Genomic DNA, 22,987 nt, shown 5'->3' with positions numbered 1-22,987 from the left:
AGTCCAGATCTGCCATAATCCTGAGTTGGCAGCTTGCCACGTGATCCTTCTCTGACCACTGAGGATTGGACCAAGAGGGGACCTGTAAGCCAGGTGTGGTCATTTGGATACCCCTAGAAGTTTGATACTGGATCAGATTCTGGTTGGTCTCTGTTAGGCATTTGGATAAGAAACTAATCTAGAGCTCGAACCATTTTTATGATCACATAAAAACCAAATAGAAACAAACCAGCCCAGCAAGAAATAAAGAAGGCAAGTCCTGAAGCTAGGATCCTATGAAGACTCAGAGACAGGAGAAGCAGGTCTGGCCCTCAGCTTCTCAGGTCCACTGTGCTCCCAGCTGGTCCTGGAGTCCAGGGAATACCCTTGTTTCCTTCTGTTAAAGGTTTCTTTTAAGTTAGTTTGACTGGGTTTCTGAACCTTGCCCACAAATGAACAAAAACATCCCTGATTAAGACAAACAGATAACCAAAAGTCTTCATGGAAGGTAACTTTTAATATAGGTGGCACAATATTCTATATGTTCCCATTGTGAGTCATTTAGTTTATAATTCCGTCACTGTAAACAGTATTTCAGTGAACATCCGTGTACATACAGCTTTGCTCACTTGTACAATTATTTTTCTTCGTTCAATTCCTGTAACTGGACTTAATGAGGCAAAGGGGTAAGCATCTTTCCTTTTTTTCTTTTCTGTCTTTCTCTTCCCTTCCCACCCCGCCCCCACCCGCCCCATCCCTCTTTCTTAAGTAGACTTCATGCCCAGCACAGAGCCCAATGCAGGGCTTGAAATGACACCCTCAGATCAAGACCTGAGCTGAGATCAAGAGATGCTTAACCCACTGAGCTATCCAAGCACCTGATAGGCACGTTTTCTAAGGCTTTTGATTCATTTGCCAGGTGGTCCTCCAGAAAGGTTATACTAATCTACACCTCGTGTTAGCAGTCTATGAAAATGCCCACATTTTTCATACCCACATCAACCCTGGGAATTACTCTTTTGATTTGCCAAGCTGGTACCTTTTAAGTGGTTTTACCAAATATTTTTGCTGTCAAAGTTGAACATCTTTTTATATGTTAATTGGTCAGTTATAATTCTGATTTTGTAAACAGCCGTGTTCACATTTTTCTGGATTTTTCTGTTAGATTTTTCTTTTACTTTAAACAGCAGTGCCCTTAAAAATTAACCAGGGGATCTGTATATAAAATTTTAAAAGCACATGCTCTTTAACAGATCAATTCCAATGTGTAGCATTTAACCTGGGATTATAAGCATGTAAAGATACTGAATGTTCTCTGCACCATTACTTACTGTATACACACACACACACACACACACACACCTACATATACACACACATATGTGTATACATGTACACATAAAACAGGGATAGTTAGGTAAATTATGGTGCATCCATACAATGGAATATTATTTAGCTGTTAATCAATAAGCTGGTATGGAAAGATCTCCCAGCTATCTTAACAGAAAAAGCTGAGGTGCAAAATCCTATGGTGATCCTATAGGTCCATATTCACTCAATAAATATTTATTGAGTGCTACTATGTGGCTGGTGGCGTCCTGGGAAAACACATACACGAAATATTAACAATGGTTGACCTTAGGGATGGTGCACTTTTCATTTTACAGTCTCTATGCAACTTGAGTTTCTATGATCTGCATACTTAAATTTTAAGAACTTGTGCTTCTTATTTTGTAATTGTTCATTTATCTGTCTAACCAGCAGCCTGAGAAGATCCCAAACAGTCTCAGTTTTGCCTTTGCCGTCATGTTTTTAATTGAAAAGATTTACAGAGAGGAGGGTGGGCGCGGGGCGTCGGGACGCGCCTGCGCGGGGCGGAAGGGGCGACGGGGTCCTCCCGGCGCACCAGAGAGAAGCGCGGCCGCCATCCTAGAGAGGCCGGGACCGCGATCCTAGAAAAGCCGAGACTCGACTGCCCGTGGGGCGGAAGAAAGAGCTGTGGAGACTCGGCCTCGGGGCTGCCGGGAGGCTGGCGCTCGCGAGACCGTGACGTCTTCGTTGAGCGCGGTCCTTGGGCTTTTGGTGGACTGACCGCTAGTCGGACGAGTACGTATTGAGCGGCAGCCGAGTGCCTCCGGGGTGCCTGAGGCCACCTCGGGGGGCGGGTGGGGGCGTGTGCTGGGCTGCGGGAGCCCTCGGTGCATTCTGCACCCGCCGCGCGGACCGGGCACCAGGTGGGCGCTGGACCGTGTGGACTGGAGCCCCCGTCCTCGGGCGTCCGGCGAAGGGGGACCGGGTGGGCGTGGCTGGTCGGGCTCGCTCTCCGGTTTTCCCGGTGTGGACTTGAGGTTCAGGGAGGTGTTTGCGCTGGGACTTGGGAAATCGGCCCTCCTGGAAGGGCAGTTCTGGCCGCGAAGGAGAAGGCGGGCGGATAGAAATTGAGCAGTCAGCGTGGCAGGGATGCGGAGTTTGCGAAGGCGAGGGCGTCTTTCTTTCCGGGGTTAACATTCCCGCAGGATAAAGACGTGCTCAGATGTCTATCCAGTGACAGACAAACCAGTAAAAGCCCAGGGAAGGGCAGGTCCTGGGGAGTGTGAATTTAGTTCAAAAGGAGCAGTTGAAACTCTTTGGTGGGGGAGATGCGTTGAACAAGGTCCCAAATGTACTTTAGGAAATATTAACCCATAATAGAGTGGACTGTGGGGCAGGGATACCACACAGAAAATTACTGTATTGCAAATTTTATTGCCATGTAAATGGTAATAGGGGAATAAAAGGGAAGTAATGGCTGTTAGAGGCGTTTTGGAGGAAGAATTGACTGGACTCAGAATAATATTGTACAGGGGCTGGTTTTAAGCCTGAATGCATGGACGATGGTGGTGATGCCAATGGAAATATGGGGGAAACAGTGAGTTCAGCTCCGAGGGCACTTTGATTTCAGTTTGGGATGTGCTGGAATTACGACCCAGGAGAGGCTGGAAGCTGGAGGCATCTACTGTCATTTCAAGACGTGAGTCTGGAATGTAAAAGGCAGGTGGAGTCAGCCAGAGATTTGAGTGTTCCTGGAATAGAACTGAAATTGTGATTAATGAGATCATACAAGAAGAAAGTAAGGAGAGAGAGAGAGAACTTGAAGCGTGTGTTTCAATGGTCTATTCTTAACATTAAAAAAAATAAAAATTAAAACACCAAAGTTAGTGGCTCAAAACCACCTCAGCTTATTACTTTTCATTGATTTTGTGGGTTGACTGGGCACCTCTATGGCTGGACTTACCTGTGGTTGCACTCAGGTGGTGAATCAGCTGGGAACAAGGCCCCGCTGGGCTTTAGTTGGGGGCACCTGGGTTCCAATCCACATGCCCTATGCATGGCAGTCTCGTGGCAGTGTGCCAAGAGCTGTAAGCACTTCCTCTTGCAGAACGATTATTCCCGTATTCTCTTGGCCGAAGCAAGTCACAGGCCAGCATAGATTCAAGGGAAGGACAAGTAGACTCCACCTTTTGATGACAGAAGTGACAGAATCTCATCGTACGAAGTTTTAGAGGACAGGAGACTTTGTAAACAGTCTACCTCCCCTGCATTTAAGGTGGAATATTCTGTGGGAAATACACAGATGAGAGAGTATGTTAGGATTCCTCCACGGATGAAATTCTCTTCTCTCCAGCTGGAGTGTAGGCTGCTGAAGCATCTTCTTGTTTACTCTGCTTCCCTCACATCCCTTACCTCCTGGATCAACCCCCCCTCAGGGTTCAAGATATACTTCTCATTAACTTCACTGGTAGTATAGGCAAGCAGGCTCAGTTTCTGAGCATGACTTACAGTGGGGACAAAAATACAAGTATGTTTCATAGAATTTTGAAGCTCTTCTAATTTACTGATCCATTTTTAAAATTATTTTTATTTTTTTAAGTTTACATCCAAGGTAGTTAGCATATAGTGCAGTAATAATTTCAGAAATAGAATCCAGTAATTCATCTCCTACATATAACACCCAGTGCTCACCCCAACTAGTGTCCTCCTTAATGCCCCTTGTGCATTTAGCCCATCCCCCCACCCCAAACCCCTCCAACAACCCTGTTCTCTGTATTTAAGAGTTTCTTATGTTTATGCTAACTAACTTGGATGTAAATTTTAAAAAATAAAATAACATTTAAAAAACAGAGTTTCTTATGTTTTGTCCCGCTCCCTGTTTTTATATTACTTTTGCTTCCCTTCCCCTGTGTTCATGTTTTGTATCTTAAATTCGACATGCGTGAAATCATATGATATCTGTCTTTCTAATTTCACTTAGCATAATACCCTTCAGTTCCAATCTTGCAAATGGCAAGATTTCATTCTTTTTGATCGCCAAGTAATAATACTCCATTGTATTCTTTATCCATTCATCAGTTGATGGACATCTGGGCTCTTTCCATAATTTGGCTATTGTCGATAACACTGCTATAAACATCGGGGTGGGTGTGCTCCTTCAAATCAGCATTTTAATATCCTTTGGATAAATACCTAGTGGTGCAATTGCTGGGTCGTAGGGTAGTACTATTTTTAATTTTTTGAGGAACCTCCATACTGTTTTCCAGAGTAGCTGCACAAGTTTGCATTCCCATCAGCAGTGCAAAAGGGTTGCCCTTTCTCTGCATCCTTGCCAACACCTGTTGCCTGAGTTGTTAATTTTAGCCATTCTGACAGGTGTGAGGTGATATGTCATTGTGGTTTTGATTTGTATTTCCTTGATGATGAGTGATGTTGAGCATTTTTTCATGTGTCGGTTGGCCATCTGGATGTCTTCTTTGGAAAAGTGTGTGTTCGTGTCTTTTGCCCATTTCTTCACTGGATTATTTGTTTTTCGGGGTGTTAACTTTGATAAGTTCTTTATAGATTTTGGATACTAACCCTTTATCTGATACGTCATTTGCAAATATCTTCTCCCATTCTGTCGGTGGCCTTTTAGTTTTGCTGATTGTTTCCTTTGCTGTGCAGAAGCTTTTTATTTTGATGAGGTCCCAGTAGTTCATTTTTGCTTTTGTTTCCCTTGCCTCCAGAGATGTGTTGAGTAAGAAGTTGCTGCGGCCAAGGTCAAAGAGGTTTTTGCCTGCTTTCTTCTCTAGGATTTTGATGGCTTCCTGTCCTACGTTTAGGTCTTTCCTCCATTTTGAATTTATTTTTGTGTATGGTGTAAGAAAGTGGTCCAGGTTCATTCTTCTGCGTTGTCACCGTTCAGTTTTCCCAGTACCACTTGCTGAAGAGGCTGTCTTTATTCCATTGGATATTCTTTGTCAAAGATAAGTTGGCCAGAGGTTTGTGGGTCCGTTTCTGGGTTGTCTCTTCTGTTCCACAGATCTTAATGTCTGTTTTTGTGCTGTTACTGATCCATTCGTATGCCTCAGACGTTCGTTTGGAAAACATTCTGAAGTGTGAACCTGGGCTAAGTGAACGTTTTCCTTTAAGTCTTTAGGCTCACCATGGATGAAGCTGTGCCAGGCCCCGCACCTGAAGGTGCAGACAGCCGTGTGACAGTGAAGGAGGAGGACTCCCCCTGGGAGCAGGCGTGCAGCTCTTGGGAAAGCAGCTGCCACGCTCAGGAGCTGTGCCGCCTACGCTTCCGGCAGTTCTCCTACCGGGATGGGACTGGGCCCCGCCAGGCTCTGGCCCAACTCCACGAACTCTGCCGCCAGTGGCTGCGGCCCGAGACCCACAGCAAGGAGCAGATCCTGGAGCTGCTGGTGCTGGAGCAGTTCCTGACCGTCCTGCCCGCGGAGCTCCAGGCCTGGGTGCGGGAGCACCATCCGGAGAGCGGGGACGAGGTGGTGATGGCGCTGGAGGGTCTGGAGAAGGACACAGGACAGCAGGTTGGAAGAGGATGTGTACGGTGGCATGGGAGGAGAAGTGGGGAACGTTTGTCTATTAATTTTTAACTTTTTTTTTAATTTTTAAAAATAATTTATAACTTACAGAAGTATCTGGGAAAGTAGTACAGAGAACTGTCTGCTGCTCACCCAGACTCCCTAGTTGTTGACACTGTGTCATGATGTGCCTGCTCTTGTGCAAGCCACCCCCTTTCCTCTCTCTCTGCGTGTCACACACACTTGCACACTCATGCAGTATTTTTTCGACCATTTGAGAGTTATTTGCGGATACTACACTTCTTTATCTCTGAACACTTTAGTGTTCAGTGTGTATTTCTGATGAATGAGGGCGTTCTTTTGTATAACTGGAATACAAAGATCGAGTTTTGGGAAATTAAAATTATTATGGACTATCATCTACACAGTAGTCCTTGTTCGCGTCCTGCCAGGTCACCTCCGTAGTGTTCTCTGTGGCAGTTTTACTCCGGTCCGGGATACAGTCCAGCAACCTATGTTGCATTTAATTGCCTCTTTAGTCTCCTTGAATCTGGAACAGTGACTTCGTCTCTTTTTTTTGTTTTTTTAAAGTTTATTTATTTTGAGAGAGAGAGAGTGTGTAAGCAGGAGAGGGGCTGAGAGGGAAGGAGAGAGAGAATCCCAAGCAGGCTCTGCACTGTCAGCCCAGAGCCCAATGCAGGGCTGGAGCTCACGAACTGTGAGGTCATGACCTGAGCCGAAATGAAGAGTGGGGCGCTTAACCAACTGAGCCACCCAGGTCCCCCACTTGGTCTTTCCTTGTCTGCCACGACATTGATATTTGTCTTACATTTTCTCTTGATAAGGTCCATGTTGTTCCTTTTGCCTAGAATGCCACAGGAGAGGTGTTTGCCTTAGTGCATCACATCAGGGAGGCACATGGGGATGGGTTGTTGCATTACTGATGAGCTTAAGGTGGTGTCTGTCAGATTTCCGTTTCCTCAAGTTACCACTTTCCCCTTGGTAGTCCCCTGAGTAGCCTGTGGGAGCTGTCCTGGGATAGTCTCCATCCGCCAGTGTGAGCATCCACCTGGGTTTGTTTGGTTTTCTTTCTGGGCGGGCATCCGCACTGTCTGGCCGCCCTGTCCTCGTTTGCCGCGTATCCCCAGCACGTAGAACACAGTCCGAGTCTCCGTAGGTGTGCAGTCCCTCTTTACCAAACGGGTGGACATCTCGGTCTGCTACTCTCTTACTTACTGCTGCTTTGAAAGATCAAATGGGGCATGTGTGGTATTTCCTTGAAGATGTCCCTAACCGCTGTTCAGTCCTGTTCCCACCGGGATGCATTTTCAAGGTAAATCTTTTATCCCCAGGCTTCTGTCTATACTCGGGGACAGGACATGCACTCACTGGTGACAGAGTATCAGGGAGCCTCTTCAGCATGTCAGAGCCTCCAGCTCCTGCCCAGGGTAACTGCCTTGAAGTGTGAACCTCCAGAGCTCCGCCAGGAGAACCCCGGAGAAGTGAGTGGTGAGTGCCAGTGCGTGTGTAGTACGGAAGTTGGGAGCAGACACTGACAGGCGCTTGTTTATCTGTGTCTTTCAGTTTTTATATATAGGTAGGTATAGATCTATATCTATATTTATGTCTATATATGTGTGTGTGTGTATCTATCTGTCTATATTTTTTCCCTACCCTGTATCTAAGCAAGCTTCTAAAAACATTTGGAATTGTAAAATGTTAGGATCCTGAGATCTTGTCCAATTCCCCTCCCAATAGTTGGGAAAAACAAAAGTCAGGCTGTTTAATGACTTGCCCAGGGTCATCAGAGGCAGAGCGACATCTAGAATTCAAGTCACCTGACCTTCTGACCGGAGGTCTCTCTGCTACTTACCTTTGCTCTACATGTGTAATTCTACACTTGTGGGTGTTTTCAAGATTTACTTGGCAGCTTTCCACAAATTTACCTTTTTCCCCACAATAACATTGTCTTCAGTATCCTCCCTGCGTCTAACCTGGAGTCATTTTAAATGCAGCTGTGGGCTTAAACAGGTTCTCTCTGTTCTCCATTGAAGTGCATTCTTCTGTGTGCAGGGTCCCCCCACTTTCCATACCCAGGCTTCACCTCCAGGAAACCATCCCAACTGTTGCTTATTGTTGAGCTCTGTGCGGGCATCTGGCACAATGTTTGAGGTCTGCAGATGGATTGATAACAGACAGAAGTACACAGAAAGTTCAAAGAAGAGACCTTAGAATTCCACAGTGCAGTGTTTTTTAACCTTCTCATGAGGGGTGCTACTAGTTTTTCCCCGGAAGTTATTGAAAACTTGACTCTCTTCCCTGGAAAATGTAGGTACATGCCAAATTAATGCATATGATTTCAGAGGGTTCGTGGTTTACCCCAGTCACGGTTTACCATGGTTTACCAAATTCGCTACGTCGGTGATCTGTGAATACTGATATTTTGACAGTAAGTGTAGAATGAATAAACGGTTCATATAATAAATCACTAGAGGGAGATGAAATGTATACGGCTCATAGTGCTTATGGTGTTTACTCATATCATGTAGCATGAATAGGACTTGATACTTCCCTGCTTACTTGGCTGATGGTTCTGTCATATTTCTGCAGCTGTGAAAAACCAGCATTGCGTAAAGCCCCAGAATAGTTTGTTTATCTGAAGAAGTTGAGAGGTAGTGGGGAGCCCCACAGTGAGCAGACATTCCTGCTTACCTATGAGATGATGAATATACACCTACTGGAAGCAATTTTGTTTTGACTGGAGAGGAGAGAGGGGTAATGAACAGAGGTGGGCAGTTGTCAGAATGGCGAGGATGGTAGTTGACAAATAGGTAACAGTGATCGTAGGATGTAAGATTCTTTCGTGTAAGTGAATGCTTAAAACAGCATGACATGGCTCACAAACCGGACCCTAGCCGCACTGTGGGCAGGACAGTGGCCTCTTGTGGTTTTCTGTGTCCCCAGAGGGAGGCACCACTGCTGTGGTAGGTGTTATCCAGATGAGAACGCTCTCTGGGCCTTCCGGAAGCATGCTTTGTCATTTTCAAGGACTTTTTTTTTTTTTTTTTTTTTAATATATATCCTTTTAGCTCCTTCTGAATATTTAAAGACTCTAGCTAAAGGCCTACCTATCAGTTATAAACCCAGCACATTTCTCCAGGCTACCTGACAGTACATGACTTAGACCAATTTCCCAGACTAGTGGGGTTTCTTCCTCCTGTGCTGGGATGGGATAGTAAGTTCACCAGTGTGGCTGGAGGGTAGGGTTTGTTTGCGAAAGAGTGTGTGGGAGGAATGGGGAAGTCACGTGGGAACGTTTTGTGGCATTAAAGTTTGGACTGTCATTAAAAAGTTGGGTGCCATAGAAGCCTTTTTAAAAAAATTTTTTTATAATGTTTTATTTTTGACAGAGAGAGAGAGAGAGAGAGAGAGAGAGGGAGAGAAAGAGAGTGTGAGTGGGGGAGGGGCAGACAGAATTCGAAGCAGGCTCCAGGCCCTGAGCTGTCAGCACAGAGCCCTATGCGGGGCTCGAACCCACAAACATCTCATGACCTGAGATGAAGTTGGACATTCAACCAACTGAGGTGCCGAGGCGCCCCAGCCTTTTTTTTTTTTTAATCAAAAATATGATTTACAGCAATTGTAGTGTGTGTGTGTGTGTGTGTGTGTCTGTGTGTGTGTGTGTGGTATTCTCATCTGTCATGGGACACTAGAATTAAATGAAAACTCACGAGTACTGTATTTTTCCCAGTCTCTCAATGCTCAGTTGTGATAGTCTTAGTGTCAGACACATTGTTGAGTGTTTGCATGTTGGTGAAGTAGAAGGGACCTTGAGGTATCACCCGATAGACTGCACCTGAAGCCTGCCTCCTCCTGTTCTGTCTTGAGCAGGGATGCACAGCAGTAGATCAGTGTGGTGTTTGTATTGAACTTTCCCATATGTGAAAACATCCCTCTGCCTCTTTCTCAGGCTTAACCCTAATGCTCTTCCACCTGAGGAGGATGATAAGGAGCAAACACAAAGTCTGATTTGACCTTTGCTATCTCAGATTTTCCATTGTCTTTGTTTTCTTTCCTCACTGCATTTTATGTTTGCCCCTTTCCATTTTCTTTCCCATCTTCCCCTTCTCAATATAGCCCCTTCTCTGTCACCAGACCTGTTTCACATTGTGCTTTTTTAGTTGAAGGGTTTGGCATGTATGTGTTGTTGGGGGAAGTTGGGGGTAAGGTCGTAACAGTGCATCAGGGACAAGCCTGTTTTTCCAGCAAGCTTTATTAGTTCCTCTAGATACGAAACACCACCAGCGAAAAGGTGCTATGGTGATCCATTGTGTCTGGAGCAAAAAAAAGTGATGCTACAGTCTTGGATAAATTCTGGGTTAGAATGATCATGTCTTCTTCATTTAGTTTTGTGTAGCTGGTATTAAGCTGATCTGAAAATATAATAATACGTGACCTCAGGGGGGTCTTGCAGTTTTACAAAGAGCTTTTGTGTTCATTCATTTGATCTTCACCAGCCCTGTAAAGTGGACTCTGTTTTCCCCGTGGCACAGATAAGGAATGGGAGGCTTAGCAAGACTGACAGGCCCAAGGTCACACAGCTGCAGCTGTAACCTAGTTCTTTTTTTTCTTTTCTTTTAATTCCAGTGTAGTTAACATACAGTCTTATATCAGTTTGAGGTATATAATACAGTGATTCAACAATTTTGTGTATTAGTGCTCACCACGGTAAATGTTACTCTTAATCCTGGTCACTGATTTCATCCATTCCCCCACCCACCTGCCCTCTGGTAAACGTCTGTTGTTCTATGTAGTTTTGTTTTTGTTTTTTTTTTTTAATGTTTTATTTTCAGAGAGAGAGCAAGCAAGCGAGAGCTCAAGCGGGGAAAGGGGCAGAGGACAGAGAATCCCAAACAGGTTCCATCCTGTCAGCATGGAGCCCTATGCAGGGCTCAATCCCACAAACCCTGAGATCATAACCTGAGCTGAAATCAAGAGTCGGACACTTAACTGACTGAGCCACCCTGTTCTATGTAGTTAAGAGTCTTTTTTTGTTTTTCTATGTAGTTAAGAGTCTATATAATTAAGAGTCTTTTTGGTTTTTCTCTTTTTTTCCCTTTGTTTTGTTTCTTATATTCCACATGAATGAAGTCATATGGTATTTGTCTTTCTCTGTCTTATTTTGCTTAGCATAACATTATCTAGCTCCATCCATGTCACTGCAAATGGCAAGGTTTCATCCTTTTTATGACTGAGTAATATTCCTGTGTATGTCTGTGTGTGTTGGTGTGACTCCATTCGTGTGTGTGTGTGTGTGTGTATACTTCTATATGCGTACCACATCTTTATCCATTCATCTATCAGTGGACACTTGGGCTGTTTCCATAGTTTGGCTATTGTAGACAATGCTGCTATAAACAGAGGGGTGCATATATCCTTTTGAATGAGTGTTTTCATATTCTTTGGGTAAATACTCAGTAGTGCGATTACTGGATCATAGGGTAGTTCTATCTTTTATTTTTTAAGGAACCGCCATACTGTTTTCCACAGTGCCTGTACCAGTGCATTCGCCACCAACAATGTGGGAGGATTCTTTTTTGTCCATATTTTCACCAACACTAGTTGTTTCTTATGTTTTTGAGTTTAGCTATTTTCACAGGTGTAAGGTGATACCTCATTGTAGTTTTGATTTGCATTTCCTGATGATAAGTGATGTTAAGCATCGTTTCATGTGTCTGTTGGCCATGTGCATATCTTCTTTGGAGAAGTGTCTGTTCGTGTTTTCTATCCATTTATTAATTGGATTATTTGTTGGTGTTGAGTTGTGTAAGTTCTTTGTATTTTTTGGATTTTAATCCGTTATTGGACATGCTATTTACAAATGTCCTCTCCCATTCAGTAGGTTGTCTTTTAGTTTTGTTATTTCCTTTGCTGTGCAGCTTTATCTCAATATAGTCCCAATAGTTTATCTTGCTTTTATTTTCCTTGCCTCAAGAGACCTATGTAGAAAGATTTTGCTACAGCCATGTCAGAGAAATTACTGCCTATGCTCTTGTCTAGAATTTTATGGTTTCGTGTCTCAAATTTAGGTCCTTAATTTATTTGGGGTTTATTTTTGTGTATGGTGTAAGAAAGTGGTGCAGTTTAATTCTTTCACATGGAGCTGTCTGGTTTTCCCACCACCATTTGTTGAGAAGACGGTTTCTCCCATTGCATATTCCTGCTTCCTTTGTCAAAGATTAATTGACCATATAATCATGGGTTTATTTCTGGGCTTTCTACTCTATTCCATTGATCTATATGTCTGTTTTGTGCCAATATCATACCGTTTTGATTACTGCTGGGTTTTGTTTTTTTTTTAAGTTTATTTATTTTGAGAGTGAGGGAGTGCAAGTGGGGAAGGTGCAGAGAGAGAGGGAGAGAGAATCCCAAGCAGGCTGCATGCTGTCAGCATGGAGCCTGACGCAGGGCTCAGTCCCACCAACTGGAAAATTATGACCTAAGCCTAAATCAAGAGTCAAACACTTGACCGAGTGAACCACCCAGGCTCCCTGATTATTACTGCTTTGTAATATAACTTGAAATCTGGAATTGTAATACCTTCAGCTTTGTTTTTTTCCTTTTTAAAGATTGCTTTGGCTATTTGGGGATCTTTTGTGGTTCCATACAATTTTTTAGAATTGTTTGTTGTAGTTCTGTAAAAAATGCTGCTGTAAATTGCTTTGGATAATATGGACATTTTAATTATATTTGTACTTCCAATCCGTGAGTCTTTCATTTGTGTCATCTTCGGTTTCTTTCCTCAGTGTTTTACAACTTCCTTGGTTAAGTTTATTCCTAGATATTTCATTATTTTGGTGGAATTGTAAATGGGATTATTTTCTTAATTTCTGTTTCTGCTGTTTCGTCATTATATAGAAATACAGTGGATTTGTGTACATTGATTTTGTAACCTGTGACCTTACTGAATTATTAATTCTAGTAGTTTCTTGGTTGAGTCTTTTGGGTTTTCTCTACATAGTATCATATCATCTGCAAATAGTGAAAGTTTTCCTGCCCTTACCAGTTTGGATGACCTTTATTCCTCCTTCTTCTCTGATTGCTGTGGCTAGGACTTCCAGTACTATGTTGAATAAAAGTTGTGAGAGTGGACATCCTTGTCTTGTTCCTCACCTTAGGAGAAAAGCTCTCAGTTTTTCCCCTTCGAGACTGATATTAGCTGTGGGTTTTTCATATATTGCCCTTATTATGTTGAGGTTTGTTTCCTCTAAACCTTCTTTGTTGAGTGTTTGTATCATGAATAGATATTGTACTTTGCCAAATATTTTTTCTTTTTTTAGTTTCTATTGAAATGATTGTATGGGGGCACCTGGGTGACTCAGTTAAGTGTCCAACTCTGGGTTTCGGCTCAGATCACGATCTCACGGTTTTGTGAGTTTGAGCCCTGCACAGAGCTGTGTGTGCTGTCAGTGTGGAGCTTGCTTGAGATTCTCTCTCCCTCTCTCTCTGCCCCTTCCCCACTCATGCTCTGTCTCTCTCAAATAAATACATAAACTTAAAAACAGAAAGAAATGATCATATGGGTTTTTTTTTAATTTTTTTTTTCAACGTTTTTTATTTATTTTTGGGACAGAGAGAGACAGAGCATGAACGGGGGAGGGGCAGAGAGAGAGGGAGACACAGAATCGGAAACAGGCTCCAGGCTCCGAGCCATCAGCCCAGAGCCTGACGCGGGGCTGGAACTCACGGACCGCGAGATCGTGACCTGGCTGAAGTCGGACGCTTAACTGACTGCGCCACCCAGGCGCCCCGGTTTTTATCCTTTTATTGATATATCACATTGATGGATTTGCAAATATTGAATCAAATCACTATTGCATCCTTGGAATAAATCCCACTTTATTGTGGTGAATGATGTTTTTAATGTATTGTTGGCTTAGGTTTGCTAATATTTTGTTGAGGATTTTTGCATCTGTTCATCAGAGATATTGGCCTGTAGTTCTTTTTTGGTAGTGTCTTTATCTTTTTTTTTTTTTTTTTTTTTTTTTTTTTAATCAGGGTAATGCTGGCCTCATAGAACTAATTTGGGAGCCTTCCTTCCTCTTCTACTTTTTGGAATCATTTGAGAAGAATAGGTGCTAACTCTTCTTTAAATATTTGGTAGAATTTGCCTGTGAAGCCATCTGGTCCTGGACTTTGTTGGGAGTTTCTTGATTGCTAATTTAATCTTCTTGTTGGTAATTAGTCTGTTCAAACTTTCTGTTTCTTCCTGATTCTTTGGTAGTTTCTTTGTTTCTATGAATTTATCCATTTCTTCTAGGTTGTCTAATTTGTTGGCATACAGTTTTTCATAATATTCTATTAGGTTTGTGTTTCAGTGGTGTTGATTGTTATTTATACTCTTTCATTTGTGATTTTGAGTCTGTTTTGTTTTTAATGAATCTGACTAGAGGTTTATGAATCTGGTTGATCTTTTCAAAGAACCAGCTCCTGGTTTCATTGATCTGTTTTTGTTTTGTTTTTTAATGTTTATCTTTGAGAGTGAGAGCCAGAGTATGGATGGGGGAGGCAGAGAGAGAGAGGGAGACACAGAATCTGAAGCCGGCTCCAGGCTCTGAGCTGTCAGCACAGAGCCTGCCTGACACAAGGCTCAAACCCATGAAGTGTGAGATCATGACCTGAGCTGAAGTCAGATGCTTAACTGAGCCACCCAGGTGCCCCTCAGATCTGTTCTATTGTGTTTTTAGTTTGTATATCATTTATTTCTGCTCTAATCTTTATTATTTACTTTCTTCTGGTGGTTTTGGGTTTTGTTTGTTCTTTTTCTAACTCATTCAGGTGTAAGGTTAGGTAGTTTGAGATTTTTCTCGCTTCTTGAGGTAGACCTGTATTGCTATAAACTTCCCCTTAGAATCACTTTTATTGCATCCCCAAGGTTTTGGACTGTTGTATTGTCATTTTCGTTTGTTTCCATGTACTTGTTGATTTCTTTTGTTTCCTGGTTGACCCATTCATTGTTTAGTAGCATGTTATTTAACCTCCATGTTATTTGTGGTCTTTCCAGATTCTTTCTTGTGGTTGATTTCTTGTTTTCCTTCCTTCCTTCATTTAATTTTATTTTCTTTCTTTTTTAAAAAAAATTTTTTTTTAATATTTATTTTTGACAGAGAGAGAGAGAGAGAGAGAGAGAGAGAGAGCGAGCGAGCGTGAGCGGGGGAGGGGCAGAGAGAGAGGGAGGCACAGAATCTGAAGCAGACTCCAGGCTCTGAGCTGTCAGCACAGAGCCCAACGCGGGGCTTGAACTCACAGACTGCGAGATCATGACCTGAGCCAGAGTCGGATGCTCAACCGACTGAGCCACCCAGACGCCCCTTTTATTTTCTTTCTTTAGGCTTCACTTCCAGCATGGAGCCCAGTGCAGGGCTCAAACTCACAACCCTCAGATTAAGACCTGAACTGAGATCAAGAATCAGGTGCTTAGCCAACTGAGCCACCCAGGTGCCCTGATTTCTAGTAATATAGTATTGTTGTTAGAAAAGATGCATGGTATGACTTTGATCTTTTTGAATCTTTTGAGATTTGTTTTGTGGCCTAATATGTGATCTATTCTGGAATAATGTTCTGTGTGTAATTGAAAAGAATGTGTGTTGCACCTGGGTGGCTCAGTCGGTTAAGCATTCAACTCTTGGTTTCGGCTCAGGTCGTGATCTCACGGTTTGTGAGTTCAAGCCCTGCATCGGGTTCTGTGCTGGCAGCCTGAAGCCTGCTTGGGATTCTATCTCCCTCTCTCCCTGCCCCTCCCCTGCTTGCTCTCTAACTCTCTCTCTCTCTCTCTCTCTCTCTCAAAAATAAATAAATAAACATTAAAAAAAAGAAAAAGAAGAGAATGTGTATTCTGGCGTTTTAGGATGGAATGTTCTGAATATATCTGTTAAATCCATCTGGTCGATCAAAGCCAGTTTTTCCTTGATGATTTTGTGTTTGGATGATCAGTGCATTAATGCACAAAGGGTGTTAACCCCCTCCCACTATTATTATTGTCATTTATTTCCTTTATGTTTGTTATTAACTGTTTTATGTATTTGGATGCTGCCATGTTGCGTGCATAAATACTTACAATTGTTATATCTTCTTGTTGGATTTTGCCCTTTCTGACTATATAGTGCTCTTCTTTGTCTCTTTTTACAGTCTTTGTTTTAAAGTCTAGCTTGTCCAATATAAGTATTGCTACTCTGGCTTTATTCATAAGTGTTCCTCCATCCCCTCAATTTCAATCTGCAGCCGCCTTTAGTAGGCGCTTATAGGCAGCATACAGATGGGTCTTGTTTTTTTATCTACTATGTCACCTTATGTCTTTTGATTGGATTTGTTTAGTCCATTTACATTCAACATAATTATTGATAGACAAGTATTTATTGCCATTTTTTACTTTTTTGTGATTGTTTCTATAGATTTTCTTCGTCCTTTCTCCTCTTGCCCTCTTTCATGGCTTGTTGGCTTTCTTTCTTGTATATTTGGATTTCTTTCTTTTATTCTTCACATATCTGTGACTGGCTTTTGATTTGTGGTTACCATTAGGTTTGTGTATAACCTCTTATGCATATAGCAGTCTGCATTTAAAGAGGATGGTCACTTAGTTTTGAACTCATTCTTTATTCCTCTCCCCCTCCCACCATTCAAGTTTTAGGTATATGGTGTCATATTTTACTAATCTCTTTCTTGACTGATTTTTACAGATATACTCGTTTTTACTTATTTTCTTTTTTTTTTTTTTACTTTTCATACTCTTATGGTCTTTCCTTTCCACTCAAAGAATCCCTTTTAATACTTCTTACAGGACTTTTTTAGTGGTCATGGACTCCTTTAGTTTTTGTTTGTGAGAAACTCTATATCTATCCTTCTATTCTGAATGATAGCCTCACTGGATAGAGTTTTCTTGGCTGCAGATTTTTCCCGTTCAGCACTTTGAGTATCAGGCCACTCCCTTCTGGCCTGCTAATTTCTGCTGAAAAATCTGATAGCCTTATCAGGTTTCCCCTGTATGCAACTCTCTTCTCTTGATGCTTTTAAGATTTTTTTCTTTGTCACTACTTTTTGCCTTTTTTATTTTTTTTACTTTTTGCCGTTTTAATTACTATGTGTCTTGGTGTCGACCTCCTTGAGTTAAATTCTTGGGAGGATCTCTGTGCCTCCTGAATCTATCTGGATATGTTTCCTTCTCCAAATTAGAGATGTTTTCAGGTTTTTTTTTTTTTTTTTTTTTTTTTTTTATTTGAGAGAGAGAACGAGTTGGGGAGGGGCAGAGGGATAGGGAGAGAAAGAATCCCAAGCAGGCTCCATGCCCAGCATGGAGCCCAATGCAGGGCTTGATCCCACGACCATGAGATCATGATCCAAGCCGAAATCAAGAGTTGGGTGGTTAGCTGACTGAGACACTGAGACACCCCTCAGTTATTTTTCAAGTCAATTTTCTCCCCCCCCTCCTTTTTTTAAACGTTTACTTATTTAAGAGAGCATGAGCAGGGGAGAGGGAGGGGCAGAGACAGAGAATCCCAAGCAGGTTCCCCACTGTCAGCACGGAGCCCCACAAGGGGCTCAGGCCTGCATACCATGAGATCATGACCTGAGCTGCAATCAAGAGTTGGATTCTCAACTGACTGAACCACCCAGGCAGCCCTCCCTCCTTTCTATCTCTTCTTCTGAGATCCCTATAATATGAATGTTAGGCTTGGTAGAACCACTGAATTCCTTAAGGATTCTTAATTTGCATAATTTGCTTCTCCATTTCTCAGTTTGGTTACTTTCCATTATTCTGTCTTACGGTTTGTTAATTCATTCCTCTTTTTCGACTAGCCTGCTATTTATTCCTTCAAGTGTATTTTTTTCCTCACAATGTGCTTATTTTTTAAAAATTAATTAATTTTAAATTTACATCCAACTTAGCTTAAAGTGCAACAATGATTTCAGGAGTAGATTCCTTAGTGCCCCTTACCCATTTAGCCCATCTCCCCTCCCACAACCCCTCCAACAACCCTGTTTGTTCTCTGTATTTAAGAGTCTCTTATGTTTTGTCCCCCTCCCTGTTTTTATATTACGTTGCTTCCCTTCCCTTATGTTCATCTGTTTGTATCTTAAATTCCACATGAGTGAAGTCATATGGTATTTGTCTTTCTCTAATTTCGCTTAGCATAACACCCTCTAGTTCTATCCATGTTATTGCAAATGGCAAGATTCATTCTTTTTGATTGCTGGGTAATACTGCATTATATATACCACATCATCTTTATCTGTTCATCTGTCGAACATTTGGGCTCTTTCCATACTTTGGCTGTTGTCGACATCGCTGCTATAAACATTGGGGTGCCTGTGTCCCTTCGAAACAGCACACTTGTATCCCTTGTATAAATACCTAGTAGTGCAATTGCGGAGTTGTAGGGTAGTTCTATTTTTAATTTTTTGAGGAACCTCCATACTGTTTTCCAGAGTGGCTGCACCAGCTTGCATTCCCACCAGCAGTGCAAAAGGGTTCCTCTTTCTCCGCATCCTCGCCAACATCTGTCGTTGCCTGAGTTGTTAATGTTAGCCATTCCGACAGGTGTGAGGTGGTATCTCATTGTGGTTTTGATTTGTATTTCCCTGATGACGAGTGACGTTGAGCATTTTTTCCATGTGTCTATTAGCTATCCGGATATCTTCTTTGGAGAAGTGTCGATTCGTGTCTTTTGCCCATTTCTTCACTGGATTATTTGTCCTTCAAGTGTATTTTTAATTTCATGAATTGTGTTCTTGATCTCTGATTGGTTCTTTTTTGCCATTCTGTTAAGGGTCTCACTGATGTCCTCCACTTTTTTTTTCAAGTTCAGTGAATATCTTTAGGATTATTAAAATCTCTATCAGGCATGTTACTTATATCCATTTCACTGAGGTCTCTTGCTGTGGATTGGTCTTGTTCTGGGACGTATTTCTCTCTCTCCTCATTTTTTCCAGTTCTCTGTGTTTCTGTGTGATAGGAAAGTTAGCTACTTCTCTTGCTCCTAAGGATAAGAGCCTTATGAAGAAGAGGTCCTGTAGTGCCCTGCCCTGCAGTGTCCCCTGTTCCTAGGCCTGGTGCTCCAGGGAGTGTTTTTTATGTCTCTTGTGTGTGTTCTGCTTTTGAATCTTGGCCTGTTTTTCCGTGAGCCAGTTGTCTGCAGAGCTTCTCTTTGCCTCTTCTGTGCAGTGTTTAGTCCCTAGTGGGAGTGGGGTGTGTTTTAATAAGGGGTGTGAAAGGTCACTTGTGAAAGGTGACCTGCCCTGGTCGCTGCCGGAACTGAGGTCCTACAAAGTGCACTGTCAGGAGATGTGTTGGCAGGGTTTGTGCAGCTCTTCTGCGGGCCGAGGCCCTGGGTGCAGAGACTAATCTGAGGAGGACTAGAAAGGGCAGCTCTGACCACATGCAGGGGTGGGGGCTTGGTGGAAGGAAGTCATGTTTAGAGTGTTGGAGCTGAGCTGGTTCCTCAGGTGGCTGCTTTTTATGCTGGGGGTGAGGGAGATAAGTGACACCTGCCAGCTCCTTTGTTCCTGGAGGGGTCTCCCTACGACCCCTGTCTCTCCATGCCATGTTCCGAGTTGAGCAAACCACTCTCCTGTCTGCCCCTGCCATTTTTCAGACTGTTCGTTCCACGCTGTACCTGCACGGGCTGTTTGTCACGCTAAGGGTGGGGACTCGTCTTAATACCTTCGGGCTCTCCCAGAACTGAGCCCGCCAATTTTTAAAATTCCAGGATGTGAGTCCCACTGGTTATAAGAACTCAAGAAATTTGGCCCCTCTCACTTTCAGAGGCAGATGTTTTGGGAATTTGCCCTCTCTTTTGTGGACTCCCTGTGTGAAGGCCTGTTTTTGCCCGTCATCTTGCCACCAGCTCCCTCCCCACCACGGACGGCCATGGTCTGGTCTGTTTCTCTCTCAGACCGCATCCTTGCCCTTCCTGCCTTCTTCAGCGTGCTCTCTTCTTGGTCTTTAGTTGTGAGTTTGTTCTGTCAGTCTTCAGGTAACTTCCAGGTCATATACACTGATGTGGATATTCTCTAGTTGTTCATGTGGGGCGTGGCGAGCGTAAGGTCCGTCTCCTGTGCCATCTTCCCAGCTGACTCTCTTGCTTTTAAAACTCTCCTTATCGTGACCTTTTGCCGTTTTATTTATCATGTGTCTTGATGTGGACCTCCTCGGTTGAGTTTTTGGGGCGGATCTCTTGCCTCCTGGATCTGGATTTCTTTTTCCTTCCCTGCATTTAGAAGTCTGCAGCTATTATTTCTTCAAATAAATTTTCTTCCCTCTTTTCTCTCCCTACTCCTTCTGGGATCCCTGTGGTGTTAGCGAAGCAGCTTGCGACTGCATCGAGCACGAATGGAGTCAGACCAGGTGTTTGCCAGAGATGCAGTAGCAGGCGACTGTTGGGCACTTTCCCTGTGTTGTCGCCTGAGAAGCTTTTCGTTGGTGGTGGGACCTGCAATCAGACCAGACCAGCTCTCTGCCCCCGGCCCACTGCTGGGGCTATACCTGGAGTGGTACGTAGGACTCTCTTCTCCTCTCCCCGGAGCAGGAGTCACTCTGGAGTGGCGGTGGCTCATTTGGGCTGCTTGCATGCTGCCATGCCTGTGGCCCCGGTTTGGATGGGCTCTGGCCACAAGTGTAGTGGAGGGGTGGATCCCCAAGGTGCAGCTTTACTAAGGTTTTCTGCACAGCCCTCTGTGAATGGGGACTGAGGCCAGCTGGGTTGGAAGAGGCAGATCCATCACATTCGCGAGCTGGGGAGAGGTGGTGTTAGCAAGGTTTTCGACGGTCCTCTGGGGAGGGTACCCACAGTGCGGGGGCAGGCCTGGTTGGAGGGGTCGGATCCCCCAAAGTGCAGGGTGAGGTGTGTGTAAGTTAGGTAGTGACTGTTACTGCTGCACTAGCTCCCGCAGGTCTCCATGTGTCTATCCTGGGGGCTGGGGGAGAGAAATGGCACCTGCTGGCTCCTTTGTCCCTGGGGGGTGGTCTTCCAGGGTTCTGTCCCTGCAGACATGCTCCGAGCTTAGCAAAGAACTCTGCCTCCCATAGGCCCCAGGTGTTTTTCCAACTCCCGCTTCTATGCTGAATCTCCACGGGCTGTTGTGTCGTCTCTTTAAGGGCAGGGACTTAGTTTTCTCTTGGCCTCCATTCTTTCCCAGAGCGGAGTCCGGTGATTTTTTTCTTAAATGTTTATTTCTGAAAGAGAGAAGGCAGGGATACGAGTGGGGCAGGGGCAGAGAGAGAGAGATGGAGACAGAGGATCAGAAACCGGCTCAGCACTGAGAGCAGAGAGCTTGACGCAGGACTTGAACCCACAAACCATGAGATCATGACCCAAGCTGAAGTTGGATGATGAACCAACCGATTGAGCCACTTAAGTGCCCCAAGCCCGGTGATTTTTAAAATTCCAGATTTTAAGTTCTGCTGGTTGTAAGAATCTTGAAATTCTGCCCCTCTGGTTTTCAAAGCCAAATGTTATGAGGCTTCATCTTCCCACATGGGCAACCCTGTGATTGTCTGTCTACCCTCCCTGTGCCTGCAGATGCCCCCACCCCGGGGAGAGTCCTGTGGGTATTAGCTCCTCACTGTATCTTCGCCCTTTCTACCTTCTTTGATGTGTCCTCCTCTTTACATTGAGTTGTGGCTCTGTTCTGCCAGCCTTCGGGTTGCTTTCTGGGGCATTTACACTATGGTGAGTGTTAGGTAGTTGTGTCCAAGAAACGAGGTGAGTGCCATCTTCCCAGCAGTCTAACCCTGTTCTTTTGCCAGCAAACCCAGTTTGTCTGCATTCTCTTTCTCTGGTCAGTCTGTAAAGCCAACCCGCTGAGAGCAAACTCCTTAGCTTGTACCTCCTTTGCTCCAGGCCCACTGCTGTGCGTATAGTCGAAGCTCAGTTAATAGCTGATGCTGATGAGTGTTCTGGCTCCTGCTGAGTTTGTCTCTTCATTCCTTTGGGGGCCACATAGGACTGGTTCGTGGCCTTCAGTTCTTTGCCTGTGTCCTGTTCTCTGCCTGCCAATTCTATGGCCTCATTATCAGATGACATAGCCCCCATACTCACATAGTTCTTAGCTGTCTTTACCAGAAAATTCCACCCTTCCTTCCCTCCCGTGCACCCAAACAATGGTCAGATGGTTGAAAGAGGGAACTGTGCCTCCTCTGAGAATTTTTAGACACACCTCTTCTTACTGTCAGTATTCAGGTGTGAACCTTAAATACAGAACTTGACCACAGAATCTCGTTAGGCAGTAACTGATTTTGTAGTATTCTGGTGCCTCTTCTTAGCTCAGGGTGATTTGCAAAATTGCCTCTTGCATTATCCAAGGAATCCAATTTTCTGTTATCTTGAACTTAGATGCTGAGGCAGCAGAGCAGTTAGGAGGAGATAGTGGTCAAGGGTTTCACATTGTGGTACAATATATCGGCATTTGAATGGTGTGATCCCTGCCTTCATTAAAGGGCAGCGGTTTAGGCCTTAGCCTCCAAACTGGAATCCTTCTCTCTCTCAACTGAGCAGGCTGGAGTTGTGCCTGCCTCAGTGGTGTGGTTGCCCCAGCAGCCAAGGCCTTAGGATTGTCCATCAGGGTCAAGACCAGACAGCACGATGGCCTAAAGGTGATGTGAACTGACGGTGTGGGAGAGCCACGTGCAGCCCACAGCCTACTTTCATTCCTGGCATCCTTCAGGTGAGAGAAGCATTCTGTCCCCAGGCTCCAGGACAGGAGGAAAACATTCCAGAAAGACAAGAAGGATATGTGGAGGTCTGAATTCCAGCTCTGCTATCTGCCAACGGTGTGACCTGGGCAAGTTAATTAATGGGTCATTGATTAAGCAGTCAGTCAACAAAGGTCTGTTTGGCTTTATGTACCTTTATTTTAGAATTTTTATTTTAAGTAGGCTCTGAACTCATGACCTTGAGATTAAGAGTCACATACTCTATCAACTGAGCCAGCCAGGTGCCCCTGACTTTACATGCCTTTGAAATTTTTTATTTATTTTAATTTTACTTCCAGCATAGTTAACATGCAATGTTACATTAGTTTCATGGGTAGTGTAGCTCACTTTTATGTGAGAGAGCGTGTAAGAGTCGGGGAGAGGGACGATTTCAAGCAGGCTCCAGGCCCAGCACAGAGCC

At 43.9% G+C, this 22,987-nt stretch overlaps 1 protein-coding gene and 1 long non-coding RNA gene across 7 annotated transcripts in view; one reads left to right on the top strand and one right to left on the bottom strand.

Moving 5' to 3' along the window:
- The first annotated feature begins 585 nt into the window (after window positions 1-585).
- Window positions 586-22,987, top strand: part of PGBD1 (piggyBac transposable element derived 1) — a 30,378-nt gene continuing 7,976 nt past the window's right edge. Inside the window, exons 1-3 of one of the 4 annotated variants that reach the window (XM_042937523.1) lie at window positions 586-665; window positions 5,425-5,825; window positions 7,172-7,328. In XM_042937523.1, coding sequence (XP_042793457.1) covers window positions 653-665; window positions 5,425-5,825; window positions 7,172-7,328 — 571 coding nt within the window. In that variant the 5' untranslated portion in view covers window positions 586-652. Of the gene's footprint in view, window positions 666-1,925; window positions 2,086-2,106; window positions 2,214-5,424; window positions 5,826-7,171; window positions 7,329-22,987 lie in introns of those variants that run through there. The other 3 variants (XM_042937520.1, XM_042937521.1, XM_042937522.1) reach the window with 3 other exon arrangements.
- The window catches only part of LOC122219458, a 35,146-nt gene continuing 14,863 nt past the window's right edge, over window positions 2,705-22,987 (bottom strand). For 2 of the 3 annotated variants that reach the window (XR_006202374.1, XR_006202376.1), the window contains exons 2-3: window positions 3,254-3,575; window positions 2,705-2,995 (exon numbers count right to left, since the gene is read on the bottom strand). This is a non-coding gene — a long non-coding RNA (uncharacterized LOC122219458). Of the gene's footprint in view, window positions 2,996-3,253; window positions 3,576-7,813; window positions 7,992-22,987 lie in introns of those variants that run through there. The other variant, XR_006202375.1, reaches the window with a different exon arrangement.

Source organism: Panthera leo, chromosome B2 (genome assembly GCF_018350215.1).
Source record: "Panthera leo isolate Ple1 chromosome B2, P.leo_Ple1_pat1.1, whole genome shotgun sequence".
Lineage (NCBI taxonomy): Eukaryota > Metazoa > Chordata > Mammalia > Carnivora > Felidae > Panthera > Panthera leo.
Note: the sequence above shows the minus strand (reverse complement) of the source record. Positions and strands in the feature narration are given on the sequence as shown.